The 19,765-nt window shown below is 43.7% G+C and overlaps 1 protein-coding gene across 1 annotated transcript; it reads right to left on the bottom strand.

Moving 5' to 3' along the window:
- Positions 1–318: 318 nt before the first annotated feature.
- Positions 319–15,326, bottom strand: alg8 (ALG8 alpha-1,3-glucosyltransferase). Its single transcript, XM_034137020.1, has 13 exons — positions 15,236–15,326; positions 13,720–13,798; positions 10,934–11,127; positions 10,594–10,703; positions 10,310–10,377; positions 9,767–9,893; positions 8,305–8,408; positions 7,339–7,459; positions 7,076–7,215; positions 6,235–6,374; positions 2,487–2,584; positions 1,803–1,875; positions 319–1,444 (listed from the first exon to the last, which is right to left on the bottom strand). The coding sequence occupies exons 1-13, from the start codon at positions 15,313–15,315 to the stop codon at positions 1,225–1,227; spliced, it is 1,554 nt and encodes a 517-aa protein (XP_033992911.1). The 5' UTR covers positions 15,316–15,326; the 3' UTR covers positions 319–1,224.
- Between the last annotated feature and the right edge of the window lie 4,439 nt (positions 15,327–19,765).

Raw genomic sequence — 19,765 nt, 5'->3', positions numbered from 1 at the left:
TCCCCAACTCCGGGGACTTCCGGCCGGGGACTCCAGGTGGCAGTATACGCCGTGAAGTTGTTTGCAGCCTGCCAGTAAACCCAAAGCAGAAGAAGAAGAAGTGACGTCAGCGGCTTCATTTGCCTAACCCTCCCTCAGGGACTTATTCCGGTGGGAACGCGATCTGCTAGGACAGTTCCAGGGACTAAAGAGTTCGGGGGGAACAAGTACCGGGAACAAGTACCGGCTAAATACTTGGTGTGAAAGCGGCTCTTGAGTAAAGGTACTTGGTAATGTTCCAGAAGATGAAGATGTGACAATAAATATAAAAACAAATGATAAATTAATCAAAGTTTTTATTGAAAATGTAGAAAAAGAAGCTTTAACGTCTCTCAGGTGATTTGGTCTGTCTGTTTTATAGATTCAGGTTTCCACAAAACAATGATAATCCATACAGGCTAGAGTGTATCCCAGCATGCATTGTGTTACAGAGGTTGCACCCGACCCTAAACTGCAATTCATCATCTTCGTTTTTAAAGACAAGCCTTTATCTTGTAAATCCTTCCAACAACAGGAGGTCTATTTTGGATATAAAACCAGATCTTTCTCCGTAGAGTCGATATCAGTAGCTTGTGATTCTCCTGCCTCAGGTCCCCCATATACATCCCTTCCCTCAATTTCATTATTTGATCAGTTAGAACCAGACTGCATTCACAATCTTGCTAATTTTAGATTTAATTAAGAAAGACTTTATACAACTTTTTTTGTTTTGGCGTTTTGGGTTTTTTGTTAGACCGTTGGCGGTGAAACGTTCTCAAAGTCTCAGTCTCTAGTACCGGCATCATTGAAGTAATAGAGATGGTATACAAGAAGGGCCGTTTGCATGAGTAACCATATCCCTCCGTCCCGATGTGGTTTCATCAGACATTGGCGTCTGGAAAGGGATCGCATAATCTTCCGGGTCAACCCTCGTTTAAACATTTTGCTTTCCTCGGGATATCCCACAACCCTCCTCACACAACATGAAATGAGAGCGTGTAAATGGCTCTTCTGTTCATCAGACCAAGGAGGGCTGGTTGCACGGGGAGAGAGGGGGAGAGAGGGGGAGTAAATAGGGAGTAAAAACTAACGATGTTGGCTCCTGGTCGTCAGGTCCACTGTGATTGGTCCATAATACACGGTCGAGGAAAGAGGAAATGGCAGAGTGTGTGTTTTTGTCGGGGGGGAGGGTCTAAGCTGTGTCTCTCAGGGCTGTTTCGGCCTCTCCGCCCCCCTCAACATGCTGCAGTACAGACGCAGGAAGCAGTAAATGATGCCCAGCGAGCAGTACAGGGAGGTGGCCAGCAGGGGGAGGAAGGGCAGCCTCGCCCCCCATGGAGAGAGAGGGAACAGGACGTCACAGCAGAGAGAGAGGAGGAGCAGCCCCACCAGGTACAGGGTCTCCGGGGGCAGCAGCAGGGGCCCCCTGGGGAGAGAGAGTGATATGATTATTTTATTTATTAAAAAAAAAATCTCTAATTAAATGTCAGCTTTATTATGAGTAACACGTATTTAAGTACTTAAAGTGGTAAATTATTTAAAATAAAACACATGTTAACAGTTATTGTTGGATTTTACAAAGTCAGAAAATAATTATTAATAAAACATTTAAATAAATAAATATTAATATGCATTTTTTTTGCATTTTAGGATTTTTTAAGGATCATGGGAACCCTTATTGTCATGAGTCTACATCAAAAAGAATATATTTATATATTTTTAATTTTTTTGACTGACAAAAAAAGACATTTGAAGACATGGAGAAAGTGGGATGCTTTGAGTACCTGTGCAGGTGTCTCAGAGCGCTGAAGGAGTACAGGGTGAACATCAGCATCAGCAGCACTTTGATGGGCAGCTCTGCAGAAACACATGTTCATTATAATCAATCAATTCATTCATTAACCCCCCCCCCCCCCCTCCTCCAAATAGAGTCCTTCGTTTATCAATAAGTATTTTGTTGGGAAAATCCTGAATGTCCTCTTCCAATGTGAGAGTAACATGATAACAAAGGTATCCCAACTGTAGCTGTGTGCATGACAGGATGTATGATTACCTAGAAGAGCATCAGGACTGTTTGAGGCATATGATAGCTATGTGATTAACATGATGATTCAGCCTCTATGGAGATAGACATATGACAAGCATGATCATTTCTGACGTGGAGCTAATCTGAAGTAAACATTGAATACTGCTTTCTATTCCTCCATCTTGTGACTGTGTAACTCCCTCTCTTGGATATCAGCATGTGAAGGACACTGTTCAGGAACTAGTTGATGCTCTGTGTGTGATGACTACTTCCATTCTGGAGAGGATCACAAATACATGGATCCTGATGTTGAAGCTCAAGCCGGGGGCCAGGGAGAGTTTTCTAACAGATGAAGACATGTGATTGAGTAATTCTCCCCCATCCACTGAACATCCCTCGTCTGATTGGCTGGGACATCTGACAGGTGTGTCGCTGTGTTTACCTGCGCAGGTGAAGAGCAGCGGGAACAGAGAGTAATGACCCGTGGTGGACAGCAGCAGGAATATCCCAGCATCCTCTCTGTTCTGCACAGCCAGGAGGCTGCAGGAAACACACAACAGAACTTCAAAATAAAAGTCTAGACCGAAGTATGGAGGGTATTAACAGGTGAGAGACAGGTGAGACACAGGTGAGAGACAGGTGAGAGACAGGTGAGAGACAGGTGAGAGATAAGTGTGAGACAGGTGAGAGACAGGTGAGAGACAGGTGAGAGATAAGTGTGAGACAGGTGAGAGACAGGTGAGAGACAGGTGAGAGACAGGTGAGAGACAGGTGAGAGACAGGTGAGAGACAGGTGAGAGATAAGTGTGTGAGACAGGTGAGAGACAGGTGAGAGATAAGTGTGAGACAGGTGAGAGACAGGTGAGAGACAGGTGAGAGATAAGTGTGAGAGACAGGTGAGAGACAGGTGAGAGACAGGTGAGAGATAAGTGTGTGAGACAGGTGAGAGACAGGTGAGAGACAGGTGAGAGACAGGTGAGAGATAAGTGTGTGAGACAGGTGAGAGACAGGTGAGAGATAAGTGTGAGAGACAGGTGAGAGACAGGTGAGAGACAGGTGAGAGATAAGTGTGTGAGACAGGTGAGAGACAGGTGAGAGACAGGTGAGAGACAGGTGAGAGATAAGTGTGAGAGACAGGTGAGAGACAGGTGAGAGACAGGTGAGAGATAAGTGTGTGAGACAGGTGAGAGACAGGTGAGAGACAGGTGAGAGATAAGTGTGTGAGACAGGTGAGAGACAGGTGAGAGACAGGTGAGAGACAGGTGAGAGACAGGTGAGAGATAAGTGTGTGAGACAGGTGAGAGACAGGTGAGAGACAGGTGAGAGACAGGTGAGAGATAAGTGTGAGACAGGTGAGAGACAGGTGAGAGACAGGTGAGAGATAAGTGTGAGACAGGTGAGAGACAGGTGAGAGACAGGTGAGAGACAGGTGAGAGATAAGTGTGAGACAGGTGAGAGACAGGTGAGAGACAGGTGAGAGATAAGTGTGAGAGACAGGTGAGAGACAGGTGAGAGACAGGTGAGAGAGACAGGTGAGAGACAGGTGGAGAGACAGGTGAGAGTACAGTGTGATAGATGAGTGTGATGAGGAACAGGTGAGAGAGACAAGGGTGAGAGACCGGTGTGAGAGATAAGTGGTGAGACAGGTGAGAGACAGGTGAGGAGGACAGGTGAGAGATCAGATGTGAGAGATAGTGTGAGGACAGGTGCAGGTGAGAGACAGGTGAGAGACAGGTGAGAGATAAGTGTGAGAGACAGGTGAGAGACAGTGGAGAGGACAGGTGGAGAGTACTGAAGGTAGAGAGACACAGTGTGAGAGACAGGTGAGAGGACAGGTGAGAGATTAAAGTGTGTGACCGTGAGAGACAGGTGAGAGACAGGTGAGAGATAAGTGTGTGAGACAGTGGTGAGAGACAGGTGAGAGACAGGTGAGAGATACAGTGTGAGAGATAAGTGTGATGAGGACAGGTGAGAGACAGGTGAGAGACAGGTGAGAGATAAGTGTGAGACCTGAGAAGGTGAAGACAGGTGAGAGACAGGTGGAGAGACAGGTGAGAGATAAGTGGTGAGACAGGTGAGAGACAGGTGAGAGGACAGGTGAGAGATAAAGTGTGAGAGACAGGTGAGAGGACAGGTGAGAGACAGGTGAGAGATAAGTGTGAGACAGGTGAGAGACAGGTGAGAGACATGTGAGAGATAAGTGTGTGAGACAGGTGAGAGACAGGTGAGAGATAAGTGTGTGAAGGACAGGGTGAGAGACAGGTGAGAGACAGGTGAGAGATAAGTGTGAGACAGGTGAGGAAGAGACAGGTGGAGACGGTGAGAGATAAGTGTGAGAGCTAGTGTTGAGAGACAGGTGAGAGGACAGGTGAGGACAGGAGGGGACAGGTGAGGACAGGTGAGAGAGAGACAGGTGAGAGACAGGTGAGAGATAAGGTGTTGAGAGACAAGGTGAGGAGGACAGGTGAGAGACAGGTGAGAGGACAGGTGAGAGACAGGTGAGAAGGACAGGTGAGAGATAAGTGTGAGACAGGTGAGAGACAGGTGAGAGACAGGTGAGAGATAAGTGTGTGAGACAGGTGAGAGACAGGTGAGAGACAGGTGAGAGATAAGTGTGAGACAGGTGAGAGACAGGTGAGAGACAGGGTGAGAGACAGGTGAGAGACAGGTGAGAGTTAAGTGTGAGACAGGTGAGAGACAGGTGAGAGACAGGTGAGAGATAAGTGTGAGACAGGTGAGAGATAAGTGTGAGACAGGTGAGAGACAGGTGAGAGACAGGTGAGAGACTAAGTGTGAGACAGGTGAGAGACTGTGAGACAGGTGAGAGACTATGAGACAGGTGAGAGACTATGAGACAGGTGAGACACTATGAGACAGGTGAGAGACTGTGAGACAGGTGAGAGACTATGAGACAGGTGAGAGACTATGAGACAGGTGAGAGACAGGTGAGAGACAGGTGAGAGACAGGTGAGAGATAAGTGTGAGACAGGTGAGAGACTGTGAGACAGGTGAGACACTGTGAGACAGGTGAGAGACAGGTGAGAGACTGTGAGACAGGTGAGAGACAGGTGAGAGACAGGTGAGAGACAGGTGAGAGATAAGTGTGAGACAGGTGAGAGATAAGTGTGAGACAGGTGAGACACTGTGAGACAGGTGAGAGACAGGTGAGAGATAAGTGTGAGACAGGTGAGAGACAGGTGAGAGACAGGTGAGAGACAGGTGAGAGATAAGTGTGAGACAGGTGAGAGATAAGTGTGAGACAGGTGAGACACAGGTGAGAGACAGGTGAGAGACAGGTGAGAGATAAGTGTGACACAGGTGAGAGACAGGTGAGAGACAAGTGAGAGACAGGTGTGAGACAGGTGTGAGACAGGTGTGAGACAGGTGAGAGATAGGTGAGAGACAGGTGAGAGACAGGTGAGAGATAGGTGTGAGACAGGTGTGAGACAGGTGAGAGATAGGTGAGAGACAGGTGTGAGACAGGTGTGAGACAGGTGAGAGATAGGTGAGAGATAGGTGAGAGACAGGTGAGAGACAGGTGAGAGATAGGTGAGAGACAGGTGAGAGACAGGTGAGAGACAGGTGTGAGACAGGTGAGAGACAGGTGTGAGACAGGTGAGAGATAGGTGAGAGACAGGTGTGAGACAGGTGAGAGACAAGTGAGAGACAGGTGAGAGACAGGTGTGAGACAGGTGAGAGACAGGTGAGAGACAGGTGAGAGACAGGTGAGAGATAAGTGTGAGACAGGTGAGACAGATGAGAGACAGGTGTGAGACAGGTGAGAGATAGGTGAGAGACAGGTGTGAGACAGGTGAGAGACAAGTGAGAGACAGGTGAGAGACAGGTGTGAGACAGGTGAGAGACAGGTGAGAGACAGGTGAGAGATAAGTGTGAGACAGGTGAGAGACAGGTGAGAGACAGGTGAGAGACAGGTGAGAGACAGGTGAGAGATAAGTGTGAGACAGGTGAGAGACAGGTGAGTGTGAGACAGATGAGAGAGACAGGTGAGAGAGACAGGTGAGTGTGAGACAGGTGCGAGAGACAGTTGAGAGTAAGACAGGTCTGAGAGACAGGTGAGTGTGAGACAGATGTGAGAGACAGGTGAGAGAGACAGGTGAATGTGAGACAGGTGAGAGAGACAGTTGAGAGTAAGACAGGTCTGAGACAGGTAAGTGTGAGACAGGTGTTACCTGAGTGGCAGGATGGCGAGCAGCACTGCCTTCTCATGGACGTGCCATCCGAACAGGAAGGATCCCAGACTGCAGAGCAGGAGGCAGCGCAGGAAGCTCTGAGCGCTGCGGGGACGATGCCAGAGAGACACCAGCGCCGGCTGGGGGAGGGGGGGGAGAGGGGGGGAGAGGGGGGGAGAGGGGGGGAGAGAAAAGTCGAAATTCAGAGAAAACTTTGTTTGATTTTTTTTTTATCTGACCGAAAGTGAAATGATTTTGTTTGTTATGAGTTCTGAACAAAAAAAGACTTATTCTGAGAATTATTTTCACAGAACTCAAAACTAAATTTCACATTTGGTCAGACCTCTCACAAAAATGACACAAGTGGGTTTTTCGTTTTATATAAACAGGGGTGCACATAACTGGTACGCAGGTACGCATGGGCGGCAACAATCTGAAATGCGTACCGTCACTTGTGTCACGAAGCGCATTTGCGTACCGACGTACTTGTGAAGCTTTTCCAGAAGGCGGTTAGATCACCGGACGACAGAGAGGGTCTCCATGTGCACAGACGGGGCTGCTGTTAACGTCGGTCTGTACAACGGAATTGTGCCAAAACTACGCCAACCGGTTGCGGAGGGGGACTCCCCCCCCTTCACTGGAGAACTGTGCTAAAACAGCTGATCACAATGCTCACGCTCTGTGGTCACGAAGTACTCCACTAGCCCCCCCCCCGTTGACGTTGGCGATACAGAGGGCTTCATCACATAACTTTGAGTGGAGCCAGAAGTTGGAGTACCAAACACTGACTCCACACTGAGAAAGTTATGTGCACCCCTGGATATAAACATGTGAGACTCACCAGGATGGAGAGCACGGTGCACAGCAGGGTGACGGGGGGGGTGACGGAGGGCAGGACCGTGTGCTGGAACTCCTGAACGAGCCCCCCCGTCATGGACGCTTTAGGAAGCTCCGCCTCCTGCAGCAGCTGCAGACGAACACCTGGACAGGTAGATTCAGGATTTACATCATAAGCAGTTCATATTCTCTGTTCAGAGCATGCTTTGGGTCCCAGATCCAAGTCATGTTCTGAACATTATACAGGGAGTCATGAGTGTTTCTCACCCAGCAGGGTCAGGGTCTTGTCCAGTCCGTTGTACAGCGCCCAGACGTTCGGGGCCCAGTAGGCGTGGCAGAGGCCCCTCTTAAAGGGGAAGAGCCGGGACAACACCTGAGGGAGCTGACCCTGCAGAGGACCAGGAACAGCTGTTAACCAATCATCTTCTTCCTGTTTAAAGGTCTCCTATTACGCAAAAGTCACTTTCTGATGTCTTCTCTACATCAATGTGTCCCCGGTGTGTCAGGAGACTCACAAAGTGTCAGGAAATAAACCCCTCTCTCTTTTCCTCCGTACCCACCTCTCTAAAAACGGGGAACAACGGAGCTGATCCAGATTTGCTGCGTCATGACCACATGACTCAAATGTGGGCGGGCTTTAAACCCACGGGCCAATCAGAAACGTTGCTGTCAGAAACAATGAGACGTGTTCTGGAAGTAATATGGTCTGTGTTTACATTAGCATGCTAACACTCAGAGCTAACCTGTACTGGAGAGAGTCTGTGTGAAGAAGCAGGAAATCAAAAGGAAGTCACCTTGTGGTAAACCTGAGAGAGAGAAAGAGTTTGAGCTCCATACTGTTTCAGAGAGAATCCTTCATGTGGTTTGGAACATGATATGGAGTTTCATCACGGCTGCATTTAGCTGAGTTTCTGCTGGGAGAGTTCTCCTGATGAGATCTACTCTCTCTCTAAAGCTACTGACCCAGAGTCAGCTCTTTAGTAACAGCTGGAAGAGAGGGGGGGGGGGGCTACAAGGATCTGTTTGGGGTTTGGAGCAGGACACTTCAGAGACATGTCTTTAGTAACAGCTGGGAGAGAGGGGGGGGGGGCTACAAGGATCTGTTTGGGGTTTGGAGCAGGACACTTCAGAGACATGTTTGTATATATCTGAGACTTTAATATATGCCTAAAATAGTATAATAGGAGACCTTTAAAGCTGGTGTGTGTGATAAAGTGTTGGATAAAGGCTCACCATGAGGATGAAGGGTCCGAACGACAGGAAGCAGACGGACAGCACGATGCCGCCCAGCGCCGCCAGGCGGAGAAAACTGAAACTCCTCCATCGAACAGAACCGTCTGAAAACACAGAAAAACATCAACAATAATTCCTGCCTCGTGGAAAGCATTTTAAAAGTCTCCTATGATACTGTTTCTCATCAATATATCACAGGTCTCAGATATATCCAGAGCCTGTCTCTGATTGGCTGAAACACCAAACAGATCATTCCAGCATTACCCATAATCCCCTCTGTTTCAGCCCTGTTTCCAAAGTGCTGATTCACTGGCCATTTCTCAATCGCGAGGATGCTGGCTTGGTAGCACAGCCGAGCCGAGCATCTTGCTTCAGAAGCGAGGCAAGAATCCTTCCTGGCATTCGGAAAACGAAGAGTGGAACAGGCTAGCAAGTGTGCAGGTGTGCGTCATATGAGAGGCCCCGCCTCTTACATCTTCCGCCACAGATTTGGGGAAATTGGTCCATGCACAAAGCATTGTGGGGATTTTAAGGACGCGAAGTCTACCCATGTGCAGCCTCGAAATTTCCCCCAAACCAAGGACGCGGCCTCGGTGGAATTCCAAGTATGCTGGAGATTGGAACAGTCCTTCGGCGGCACTCGATGACGTAGCATCCTTGAAATATTGGCTTGGAAGCCAATATCCTCGCGATTGAGAAACGGCCACTGTCTGTTACTTTAGATGAAAATAAGGAGCCCCTCCCCACGCCCCTCTGAGAGAGATTTGGTTGCAAAGAACTCAATGGTGCTCTAGGAGGAGATTCAGGATAAGGGGGGGGGGGGGGGGGGGGGGGTTACCTTGGTTGTCCTGGGTGAAGCAGTATGATTAAAGGTGTGTTCAGGTACCCGAGTTGTCCTGGGTGAAGCAGTGTGATTAAAGGTGTGTTCAGGTACCCGAGTTGTCCTGGGTGAAGCAGTGTGATTAAAGGTGTGTTCAGGTACCTGAGTTGCTCTGGGTGAACCAGTGTGATTAAAGGTGTGTTCAGGTACCTGAGTTGTCCTGGGTGAACCAGTGTGATTAAAGGTGTGTTCAGGTACCTGAGTTGTCCTGGGTGAAGCAGTGTGATTAAAGGTGTGTTCAGGTACCTGAGTTGCTCTGGGTGAAGCAGTATGATTAAAGGTGTGTTCAGGTACCTGAGTTGTCCTGGGTGAAGCAGTGTGATTAAAGGTGTGTTCAGGTACCTGAGTTGTCCTGGGTGAAGCAGTATGATTAAAGGTGTGTTCAGGTACCTGAGTTGCTCTGGGTGAAGCAGTATGATTAAAGGTGTGTTCAGGTACCTGAGTTGTCCTGGGTGAAGCAGTGTGATTAAAGGTGTGTTCAGGTACCTGAGTTGTCCTGGGTGAAGCAGTATGATTAAAGGTGTGTTCAGGTACCTGAGTTGTCCTGGGTGAAGCAGTGTGATTAAAGGTATGTTCAGGTACCTGAGTTGTCCTGGGTGAAGCAGTAGCTCCTCAGCAGGTAGACTCCGTACGCCGGGGCCACGTACAGGAAGATGTGCTTCAGGTTCAGCAGCACAGCGAACAGCAGCGCCCCCTGCAGGTGGAGAGACTGCAGCACAGATAACAGTGAGGACGTTTAATCAACTTTGTGATATCAGAACCTTTCAAAATAAGAGTTTAATGAGCTTTCTGACATCAGACCCTTTCAAAATAAGACTTTAATCAACTTTCTGACATCAGACCCTTTCAAAATAAGACTTTATATCAGACCCTTTCAAAATAAGACTTTAAATCAACTTTGTGACATCAGACCCTTTCAAAATAAGACGTTAAATCAACTTTCTGACATCAGACCCTTTCAAAATAAAAGTGTAATCAACTTTCTGACATCAGACCCTTTCAAAATAAAAGTTTAATCAACTTTCTGACATCAGACCCTTTCAAAATAAGACTATAGAACACCAGAAACCTGATGAAATGTAATGAGCTGTTTTCATCTGACCCTTTCAAAATAAGAGCATGTACCTGCATGTGTTTTGCCACGGACAGCAGCAGGACTCCGAACAGGAAGCCGTTATACTGGAAGTGAATATCTGAGGGGATGTGAAGGAGGTGTTAACACATTGATCATGAAGTGGAGCAGGGTGTCCAAACCTTTTTCACCGAGGGTCACATACAGACAAACATACGAAGGTCTGGGCCGCTCACTAGAGGTTTATCGCCTCATAAGTTAGAAAAATCTATCAACTTTAGGTCAATGATGGTTGATATTGATAACCCTAACCCTGAGTTTTCTGTTTGTAGGATACGGTCGACGATGAGGAGGCCGAAGTTCCAGAGCAGCAGGACGGCCAGGACGAAGGACGGCCGGTTCAGAACGTCCCGCGATCCTTTCTGCTCCTGAACGCACCGGCAACACCTGCAGGAGGAGAGAGCCAATCAGCATTGAGCTCCTGGAAACACTGATTTATTATGAGTTTCTATCCATTCATTTCTTGGATTGTTAATATCTCTATTGCAATCCCTCTTGTGGGGGGGGGGGGGGGTGTGTGTGTGTGTGGTGTGTGTGTGTGTGTGTGTGTGTGTGTGTGTGTGTGTGTGTGTGTGTGTGTGTGTGTGTGTGTGTGTGTGTGTGTGTGTGTGTCTCACTCTCTAACAGCGTAGAGGAACAGCAGGTCGGTGCAGATGACGGTGAGTCTCTGGTAGAGCACGGCCTCAGGGCTGCTGTAGTTCAGGTTGCTCAGCAGCAGCATGGGGGGGTGCAGCAGCCGAGCGCCCTGAGACAGAGCCAGCTCGAACCAGGCGAACAGCGGGGGGTAATCCAGGGTCCACTCCGAAGAGTTCTGGAGACACCCCCAAAGAGACCCAACAGTTCATGGAATAAAAAAATAAAAAATGTATTGTACTATCATACCGTTTCTCATCAATATATCACAGGTCTCAGATATATCCAGAGCCTGTCTCTGATTGGCTGAAACACCAAACAGATCATTGCAGCATTACCCATAATCCCCTCTGTTTCAGCCCTGTTTCCAAAGTGCTGATTCTCTGTCTGTTACTTTAGATGAAAATAAGGAGCCCCTCCCCACGCCCCTCTGAGAGAGATTTGGTTACAAAGAACCCAATGGTGCTCTAGGAGGAGATTCAGGTGATAAGGTGGGGGGGGGGGGGGGGGGGGGGTTACCTTGGTTGGTGATTGGCTAATGGTTATACAAGACAAAACATCGTTATGACATCATAAAGTGGCCAAAATCTGATCAGCTCATTTTCAGACAGGTTTTTATAAAAATGGATCAAAAAGAGAGAGAATCTTTGTTCCTGAAACTCAGAGTCTCTTTCCACAGAGGGGACACATGTTGATGAAGAAGAGACATGAAGAAGAGGGGACACATGTTGATGAAGAAGAGACATGAAGAAGAGGGGATACATGTTGATGAAGAAGAGACATGAAGAAGAGGGGACACATGTTGATGTAGAAGAGACATGAAGAAGAGGGGACACATGTTGATGAAGAAGAGACATGAAGAAGAGGGGATACATGTTGATGAAGAAGAGACATGAAGAAGAGGGGACACATGTTGATGCAGAAGAGACATGAAGAAGAGGGGACACATGTTGATGAAGAAGAGACATGAAGAAGAGGGGACACATGTTGATGAAGAAGAGACATGGAGAAGAGGGGACACATGTTGATGAAGAAGAGACATGGAGAAGAGGGGACACATGTTGATGAAGAAGAGACATGAAGAAGAGGGGACACATGTTGATGAAGAAGAGACATGAAGAAGAGGGGACACATGTTGATGAAGAAGAGACATGAAGAAGAAAGGTAAGAGGGGACACATGTTGATGAAGAAGAGACATGAGGAAGAGGGGACACATGTTGATGTAGAAGAGACATGAGGAAGAGGGGACACATGTTGATGAAGAAGAGACATGAAGAAGAGGGGACACATGTTGATGAAGAAGAGACATGAGGAAGAGGGGACACATGTTGATGAAGAAGAGACATGAGGAAGAGGGGACACATGTTGATGAAGAAGAGACATGGAGAAGAGGGGACACATGTTGATGAAGAAGAGACATGGAGAAGAGGGGACACATGGTGATGAAGAAGAGACATGAAGAAGAGGGGACACATGTTGATGAAGAAGAGACATGAGGAAGAGGGGACACATGTTGATGAAGAAGAAGAGACATTGAGGAAGAGGGGACACATGTTGATGAAGAAGAGACATGGAGAAGAGGGGACACATGTTGATGAAGAAGAGACATGGAGAGAGGGGACACATGTTGATGAAGAAGAGACATGAGGAAGAGGGGACACATGTTGATGTAGAAGAGACATGAGGAAGAGGGGACACATGTTGATGAAGAAGAGACATGGAGAAGAGGGGACACATGTTGATGAAGAAGAGACATGGAGAAGAGGGGACACATGTTGATGAAGAAGAGACATGAAGAAGAGGGGACACATGTTGATGAAGAAGAGACATGAGGAAGAGGGGACACATGTTGATGTAGAAGAGACATGAGGAAGAGGGGACACATGTTGATGAAGAAGAGACATGAAGAAGAGGGGACACATGTTGATGAAGAAGAGACATGAGGAAGAGGGGACACATGTTGATGTAGAAGAGACATGAGGAAGAGGGGACACATGTTGATGAAGAAGAGACATGAAGAAGAGGGGACACATGTTGATGAAGAAGAGACATGAGGAAGAGGGGACACATGTTGATGAAGAAGAGACATGAAGAAGAGGGGACACATGTTGATGAAGAAGAGACATGGAGAAGAGGGGACACATGTTGATGAAGAAGAGACATGGAGAAGAGGGGACACATGTTGATGAAGAAGAGACATGAAGAAGAGGGGACACATGTTGATGAAGAAGAGACATGAAGAAGAGGGGACACATGTTGATGAAGAAGAGACATGGAGAAGAGGGGACACATGTTGATGAAGAAGAGACATGAAGAAGAGGGGACACATGTTGATGAAGAAGAGACATGGAGAAGAGGGGACACATGTTGATGAAGAAGAGACATGAAGAAGAGGGGACACATGTTGATGTAGAAGAGACATGGAGAAGAGGGGACACATGTTGATGAAGAAGAGACATGAAGAAGAGGGGACACATGTTGATGTAGAAGAGACATGAAGAAGAGGGGACACATGTTGATGTAGAAGAGACATGAAGAAGAGGGGACACATGTTGAAGTAGAAGAGACATGAAGAAGAGGGGACACGTGTTGATGTAGAAAAGACATGAAGAAGAGGGGACACATGTTGATGAAGAAGAGACATGAAGAAGAGGGGACACATGTTGAAGTAGAAGAGACATGAGGAAGAGGGGACACATGTTGATGAAGAAGAGACATGAGGAAGAGGGGACCTTTCAAAGTGGTCCAGATGTATGGAGTGTTTCTGACCTCGTGGTACCATCGGTCCAGCGGCAGACTGTGAGTGATGGCGAGCCAGTTCCTGTGCACCTCGAAGTCTGTGGAGTGACTGAAGCAAACACAGAGCGTCAGAACAAGCTGCTCTCTCTTCAAGGCATTGTACAATGACAATTAAAAAGACTAGAAATAAACAAGAAAGTAGAAAATATACATGTTGAATTTACAAATTAACAAAAACAACAATTACAAAATTAATATGAATTTTAGACTGCTCTTTTTTAAATGTCAGATTTCTGGTAAAAAAAAGTCAAACTTCTGGCTTAAGAATGTATTTTGTGATAATTATAATACAAAAGAATAACATTCTCAAATCTGGATATGGGCAATACTGGAGAATTACACATGTTGATACTTTAAGTTTATTTTAATAAATAGATAGAATGGGAGGGAGGGATGAAACCCTCTGTAATGGTCTCACATGCAGAGCACACAGCACACACAGTGACATGTGTTCTCTGCTGTTAACCCATCCTAGTACCAGGAGTCTAGTTAGTACCAGGAGTCTAGTTAGTACCAGGAGTCTAGTACCAGGAGTCTAGTACCAGGAGTCTAGTTAGTACCAGGAGTCTGGTACCAGGAGTCTGGTACCAGGAGTCTAGTTAGTACCAGGAGTCTGGTACGAGGAGTCTAGTGCCGGGAGTCTAGTGCCGGGAGTCTAGTGCCGGGAGTCTAGCGCCAGGAGTCTAGCACTAGGAGTCTAGCACTAGGAGTCTAGCACTAGAAGTCTAGTACCAGGAGTCTAGTTAGTACCAGGAGTCTAGTACGAGGAGTCTAGTACCAGGAGTCTGGTGCCAGGAGTCTAGTGCCAGGAGTCTAGCACTAGGAGTCTAGCACCAGGAGTCAAGTCATAATGTCCGGTGCCTTGCTCAAGGGCACCACGGCAGGGCAGGAGGTGAACTGGGACCTCTCCAAGTACCAGTCCACACTCCATATTTAGGTCTGGTCGGGGACTTGAACCAGCAACCTTACGGCTCACAGTCCAAGCCCCTACTGACTGAGACACTGCCGGACTGCAAGTACTTTTCTACTTGTCATTGGGTATGTTTCAGTGTGGTTTTGTTACTTTTACCCAAGTAAAGAATCTGAGTACTTCTTCCACCTCTGCTTATAATTAATAATGACTTTATAATCGTACAACTCAAACGTTGTTGTTGGTGTGAAACAGCGCCATCTTGCGGCCGTTTGGCTGCATTACACTTTATATATTTCTATATGACACGTCGAGTTAATGTCAACAATCATTACTTCATATAAAGTCTAATTAAACTAACGGTTAAACACATAATGCACAAACCACTTCTCTAACATCAGGATTTAATCCAAAGTGTATTTTCTTGTTTTGATCTGTTTTTAGCTTCTCGGTGTGTTAGCATTATGCTAGCAGTTCTCGCGCTATCTTCTAATTTCTCCTCCTTTGCATTAACGCAGTAGTGCTGAGACTTCTGCAGGAACACGAACAGGTTGACATTGAAGTGTCTGAACTCACTATGCGCTGATAAACAGACATTTGAAGAGAGAAACTCCCAAAGATAGAGCTGGGAACCAGGAGCTGTCCGCCGCCGCCATGACACCTCCGACGGGATTCAACGGGAACAACTTTATTTACAAACTCCGTGACGGACACTGTGTGTAGACTAAACAGATTTTTTTATTTTATATAAAATATATAATAATACTGATAATATAAAACGCACCAGCTGCTGTATGGAAACTTTATCGTTATTTTTGTTTTATTATTTTATATTTTTGAAGGGCAGTAATCATTGAGATGCATTCAAGGTCGACTCGTAAAGTCAGGAATATTTGCCTTCTCTTGTGGAATAAAATCAGGATCCGGTTTAATACAATCTATGTTTTAATACAATCTATGTTTTAATAAAGTGGTTTAATACAATCTATGGTTTAATACAGTTGTTTAATACAGTGGTTAAATACAGTCTATGTTTTAATACAATCTATGTTTTAATACAGTGGTTTAATACAGTCTATGGTTTAATACAATCTATGTTTTAATATGGTGGTTGAATACGGTGGTTTAATACAGTTTATGGTTTAATACGGTGGTTGAATACGATGGTTGAATACGGTGGTTGAATACAGTGGTTTAATACAGTCTATGGTTTAATACAGTGGTTTAATACGGTGGTTTAATACGGTGGTTTAATACGGTGGTTTAATACGGTGGTTTAATACAGTGGTTTAATGCAAAGTGGTTTAATACAGTGGTTTAATACAGTGGTTTAATACAGTGGTTTAATACGGTGGTTTAATACAGTGGTTTAAGACAGTGGTTTAATACAGTGGTTTAATGCAAAGTGGTTTAATACAGTGGTTTAATACAGTGGTTTAATACGGTGGTTTAAGACAGTGGTTTAATACAGTGGTTTAATACAGTGGTTTAAGACAGTGGTTTAATACAGTGGTTTAATGCAAAGTGGTTTAATACAGTGGTTTAATACAGTGGTTTAATACGGTGGTTTAATACGGTGGTTTAATACGGTGGTTTAATACAGTGGTTTAATACAGTGGTTTAATACAGTGGTTTAATGCAAAGTGGTTTAATACAGTGGTTTAATACAGTGGTTTAATACAGTGGTTTAATGCAAAGTGGTTTAATACAGTTGTTTAATACAGTGCTTTAATACAGTTGTTTAATACAGTGGGTTAATACAGTGGTTTAATACAGTGGTTTAATACGGTGGTTTAATACAGTCTATGGTTTAATACAGTGGTTTAATACAGTGGTTTAATACAGTGGTTTAATACAGTCTATGGTTTAATACAGTGGTTTAATACAGTGGTTTAATACAGTAGTTTAATACAGTCTATGGTTTAATACAGTGGTTTAATACGGTGGTTTAATACAGTCTATGGTTTAATACAGTGGTTTAATACAGTCTATGGTTTAATACAGTGGTTTAATACAGTGGTTTAATACAGTAGTTTAATACAGTCTATGGTTTAATACAGTGGTTTAATACGGTGGTTTAATACAGTCTATGGTTTAATACAGTGGTTTAATACAGTCTATGGTTTAATACAGTGGTTTAATACGGTGGTTTAATACGGTGGTTTAATACAGTGGTTTAATACAGTGGTTTAATTCAGTGGTTTAATACAGTGGTTTAATACGGTGGTTTAAGACAGTGGTTTAATACAGTAGTTTAATACAGTCTATGGTTTAATACAGTGGTTTAATACAGTGGTTTAATACAGTGGTTTAATACAGTAGTTTAATACAGTCTATGGTTTAATACAGTGGTTTAATACGGTGGTTTAATACAGTCTATGGTTTAATACAGTGGTTTAATACAGTCTATGGTTTAATACAGTGGTTTAATACAGTGCTTTAATACAGTAGTTTAATACAGTCTATGGTTTAATACAGTGGTTTAATACGGTGGTGTAATACAGTCTATGGTTTAATACAGTGGTTTACAGTCTATGGTTTAATACAGTGGTTTAATACGGTGGTTTAATACGGTGGTTTAATACAGTGGTTTAATACAGTGGTTTAATTCAGTGGTTTAATACGGTGGTTTAATACGGTGGTTTAATACAGTGGTTTAATACAGTGGTTTAATACAGTGGTTTAATACAGTGGTTTAATACGGTGGTTTAAGACAGTGGTTTAATACAGTGGTTTAATACAGTGGTTTAAGACAGTGGTTTAATACAGTGGTTTAATGCAAAGTGGTTTAATACAGTGGTTTAATACGGTGGTTTAATACGGTGGTTTAATACGGTGGTTTAATACAGTGGTTTAATACAGTGGTTTAATGCAAAGTGGTTTAATACAGTTGTTTAATACAGTGCTTTAATACAGTTGTTTAATACAGTGGGTTAATACAGTGGTTTAATACAGTGGTTTAATACGGTGGTTTAATACAGTCTATGGTTTAATACAGTGGTTTAATACAGTGGTTTAATACAGTAGTTTAATACAGTCTATGGTTTAATACAGTGGTTTAATACGGTGGTTTAAGACAGTGGTTTAATACAGTGGTTTAATACAGTGGTTTAAGACAGTGGTTTAATACAGTGGTTTAATGCAAAGTGGTTTAATACAGTGGTTTAATACAGTGGTTTAATACGGTGGTTTAATACGGTGGTTTAATACGGTGGTTTAATACAGTGGTTTAATGCAAAGTGGTTTAATACAGTGGTTTAATACAGTGGTTTAATACGGTGGTTTAATACGGTGGTTTAATACAGTGGTTTAATACAGTGGTTTAATACGGTGGTTTAATACAGTCTATGGTTTAATACAGTGGTTTAATACAGTGGTTTAATACAGTGGTTTAATACAGTCTATGGTTTAATACAGTGGTTAATACAGTGGTTTAATACAGTAGTTTAATACAGTCTATGGTTTAATACAGTGGTTTAATACGGTGGTTTAATACAGTCTATGGTTTAATACAGTGGTTTAATACAGTCTATGGTTTAATACAGTGGTTTAATACAGTGGTTTAATACAGTAGTTTAATACAGTCTATGGTTTAATACAGTGGTTTAATACGGTGGTTTAATACAGTCTATGGTTTAATACAGTGGTTTAATACAGTCTATGGTTTAATACAGTGGTTTAATACGGTGGTTTAATACGGTGGTTTAATACAGTGGTTTAATACAGTGGTTTAATTCAGTGGTTTAATACAGTGGTTTAATACGGTGGTTTAAGACAGTGGTTTAATACAGTAGTTTAATACAGTCTATGGTTTAATACAGTGGTTTAATACAGTGGTTTAATACAGTGGTTTAATACAGTAGTTTAATACAGTCTATGGTTTAATACAGTGGTTTAATACGGTGGTTTAATACAGTCTATGGTTTAATACAGTGGTTTAATACAGTCTATGGTTTAATACAGTGGTTTAATACAGTGCTTTAATACAGTAGTTTAATACAGTCTATGGTTTAATACAGTGGTTTAATACGGTGGTGTAATACAGTCTATGGTTTAATACAGTGGTTTACAGTCTATGGTTTAATACAGTGGTTTAATACGGTGGTTTAATACGGTGGTTTAATACAGTGGTTTAATACAGTGGTTTAATTCAGTGGTTTAATACGGTGGTTTAATACGGTGGTTTAATACAGTGGTTTAATACAGTGGTTTAATACAGTGGTTTAATACAGTGGTTTAATACGGTGGTTTAAGACAGTGGTTTAATACAGTGGTTTAATACAGTGGTTTAAGACAGTGGTTTAATACAGTGGTTTAATGCAAAGTGGTTTAATACAGTGGTTTAATACGGTGGTTTAATACGGTGGTTTAATACGGTGGTTTAATACAGTGGTTTAATACAGTGGTTTAATGCAAAGTGGTTTAATACAGTTGTTTAATACAGTGCTTTAATACAGTTGTTTAATACAGTGGGTTAATACAGTGGTTTAATACAGTGGTTTAATACGGTGGTTTAATACAGTCTATGGTTTAATACAGTGGTTTAATACAGTGGTTTAATACAGTAGTTTAATACAGTCTATGGTTTAATACAGTGGTTTAATACGGTGGTTTAATACGGTGGTTTAATACAGTGGTTTAATACAGTGGTTTAATACAGTGGTTTAAGACAGTGGTTTAATACAGTGGTTTAATGCAAAGTGGTTTAATACAGTAGTTTAATACGGTGGTTTAATACGGTGGTTTAATACGGTGGTTTAATACAGTGGTTTAATACAGTGGTTTAATGCAAAGTGGTTTAATACAGTTGTTTAATACAGTGCTTTAATACAGTTGTTTAATACAGTGGGTTAATACAGTGGTTTAATACAGTGGTTTAATACGGTGGTTTAATACAGTCTATGGTTTAATACAGTGGTTTAATACAGTGGTTTAATACAGTGGTTTAATACAGTCTATGGTTTAATACAGTGGTTTAATACAGTGGTTTAATACAGTAGTTTAATACAGTCTATGGTTTAATACAGTGGTTTAATACGGTGGTTTAATACAGTCTATGGTTTAATACAGTGGTTTAATACAGTCTATGGTTTAATACAGTGGTTT

This window comes from Trematomus bernacchii, unplaced genomic scaffold (assembly GCF_902827165.1).
Source record: "Trematomus bernacchii unplaced genomic scaffold, fTreBer1.1, whole genome shotgun sequence".
NCBI lineage: Eukaryota > Metazoa > Chordata > Actinopteri > Perciformes > Nototheniidae > Trematomus > Trematomus bernacchii.
Note: the sequence above shows the minus strand (reverse complement) of the source record. Positions and strands in the feature narration are given on the sequence as shown.

What these genes read in the sequence shown, in the direction of transcription:
- alg8 (XM_034137020.1), bottom strand. Translation starts at nt 15,315, where the DNA reads ATGGCGGCGGCGGACAGCTCCTGGTTCCCAGCTCTATCTTTGGGAGTT. An exon ending in TGGACCGATGGTACCACGAG is followed by an intron (nt 11,128 to 13,719) that starts GTCAGAAACACT and finishes GGGTGTCTCCAG; the next exon opens with AACTCTTCGGAGTGGACCCT. An exon ending in CTTCACCCAGGACAACTCAG is followed by an intron (nt 8,409 to 9,766) that starts GTACCTGAACAT and finishes CTGTGTTTTCAG; the next exon opens with ACGGTTCTGTTCGATGGAGG.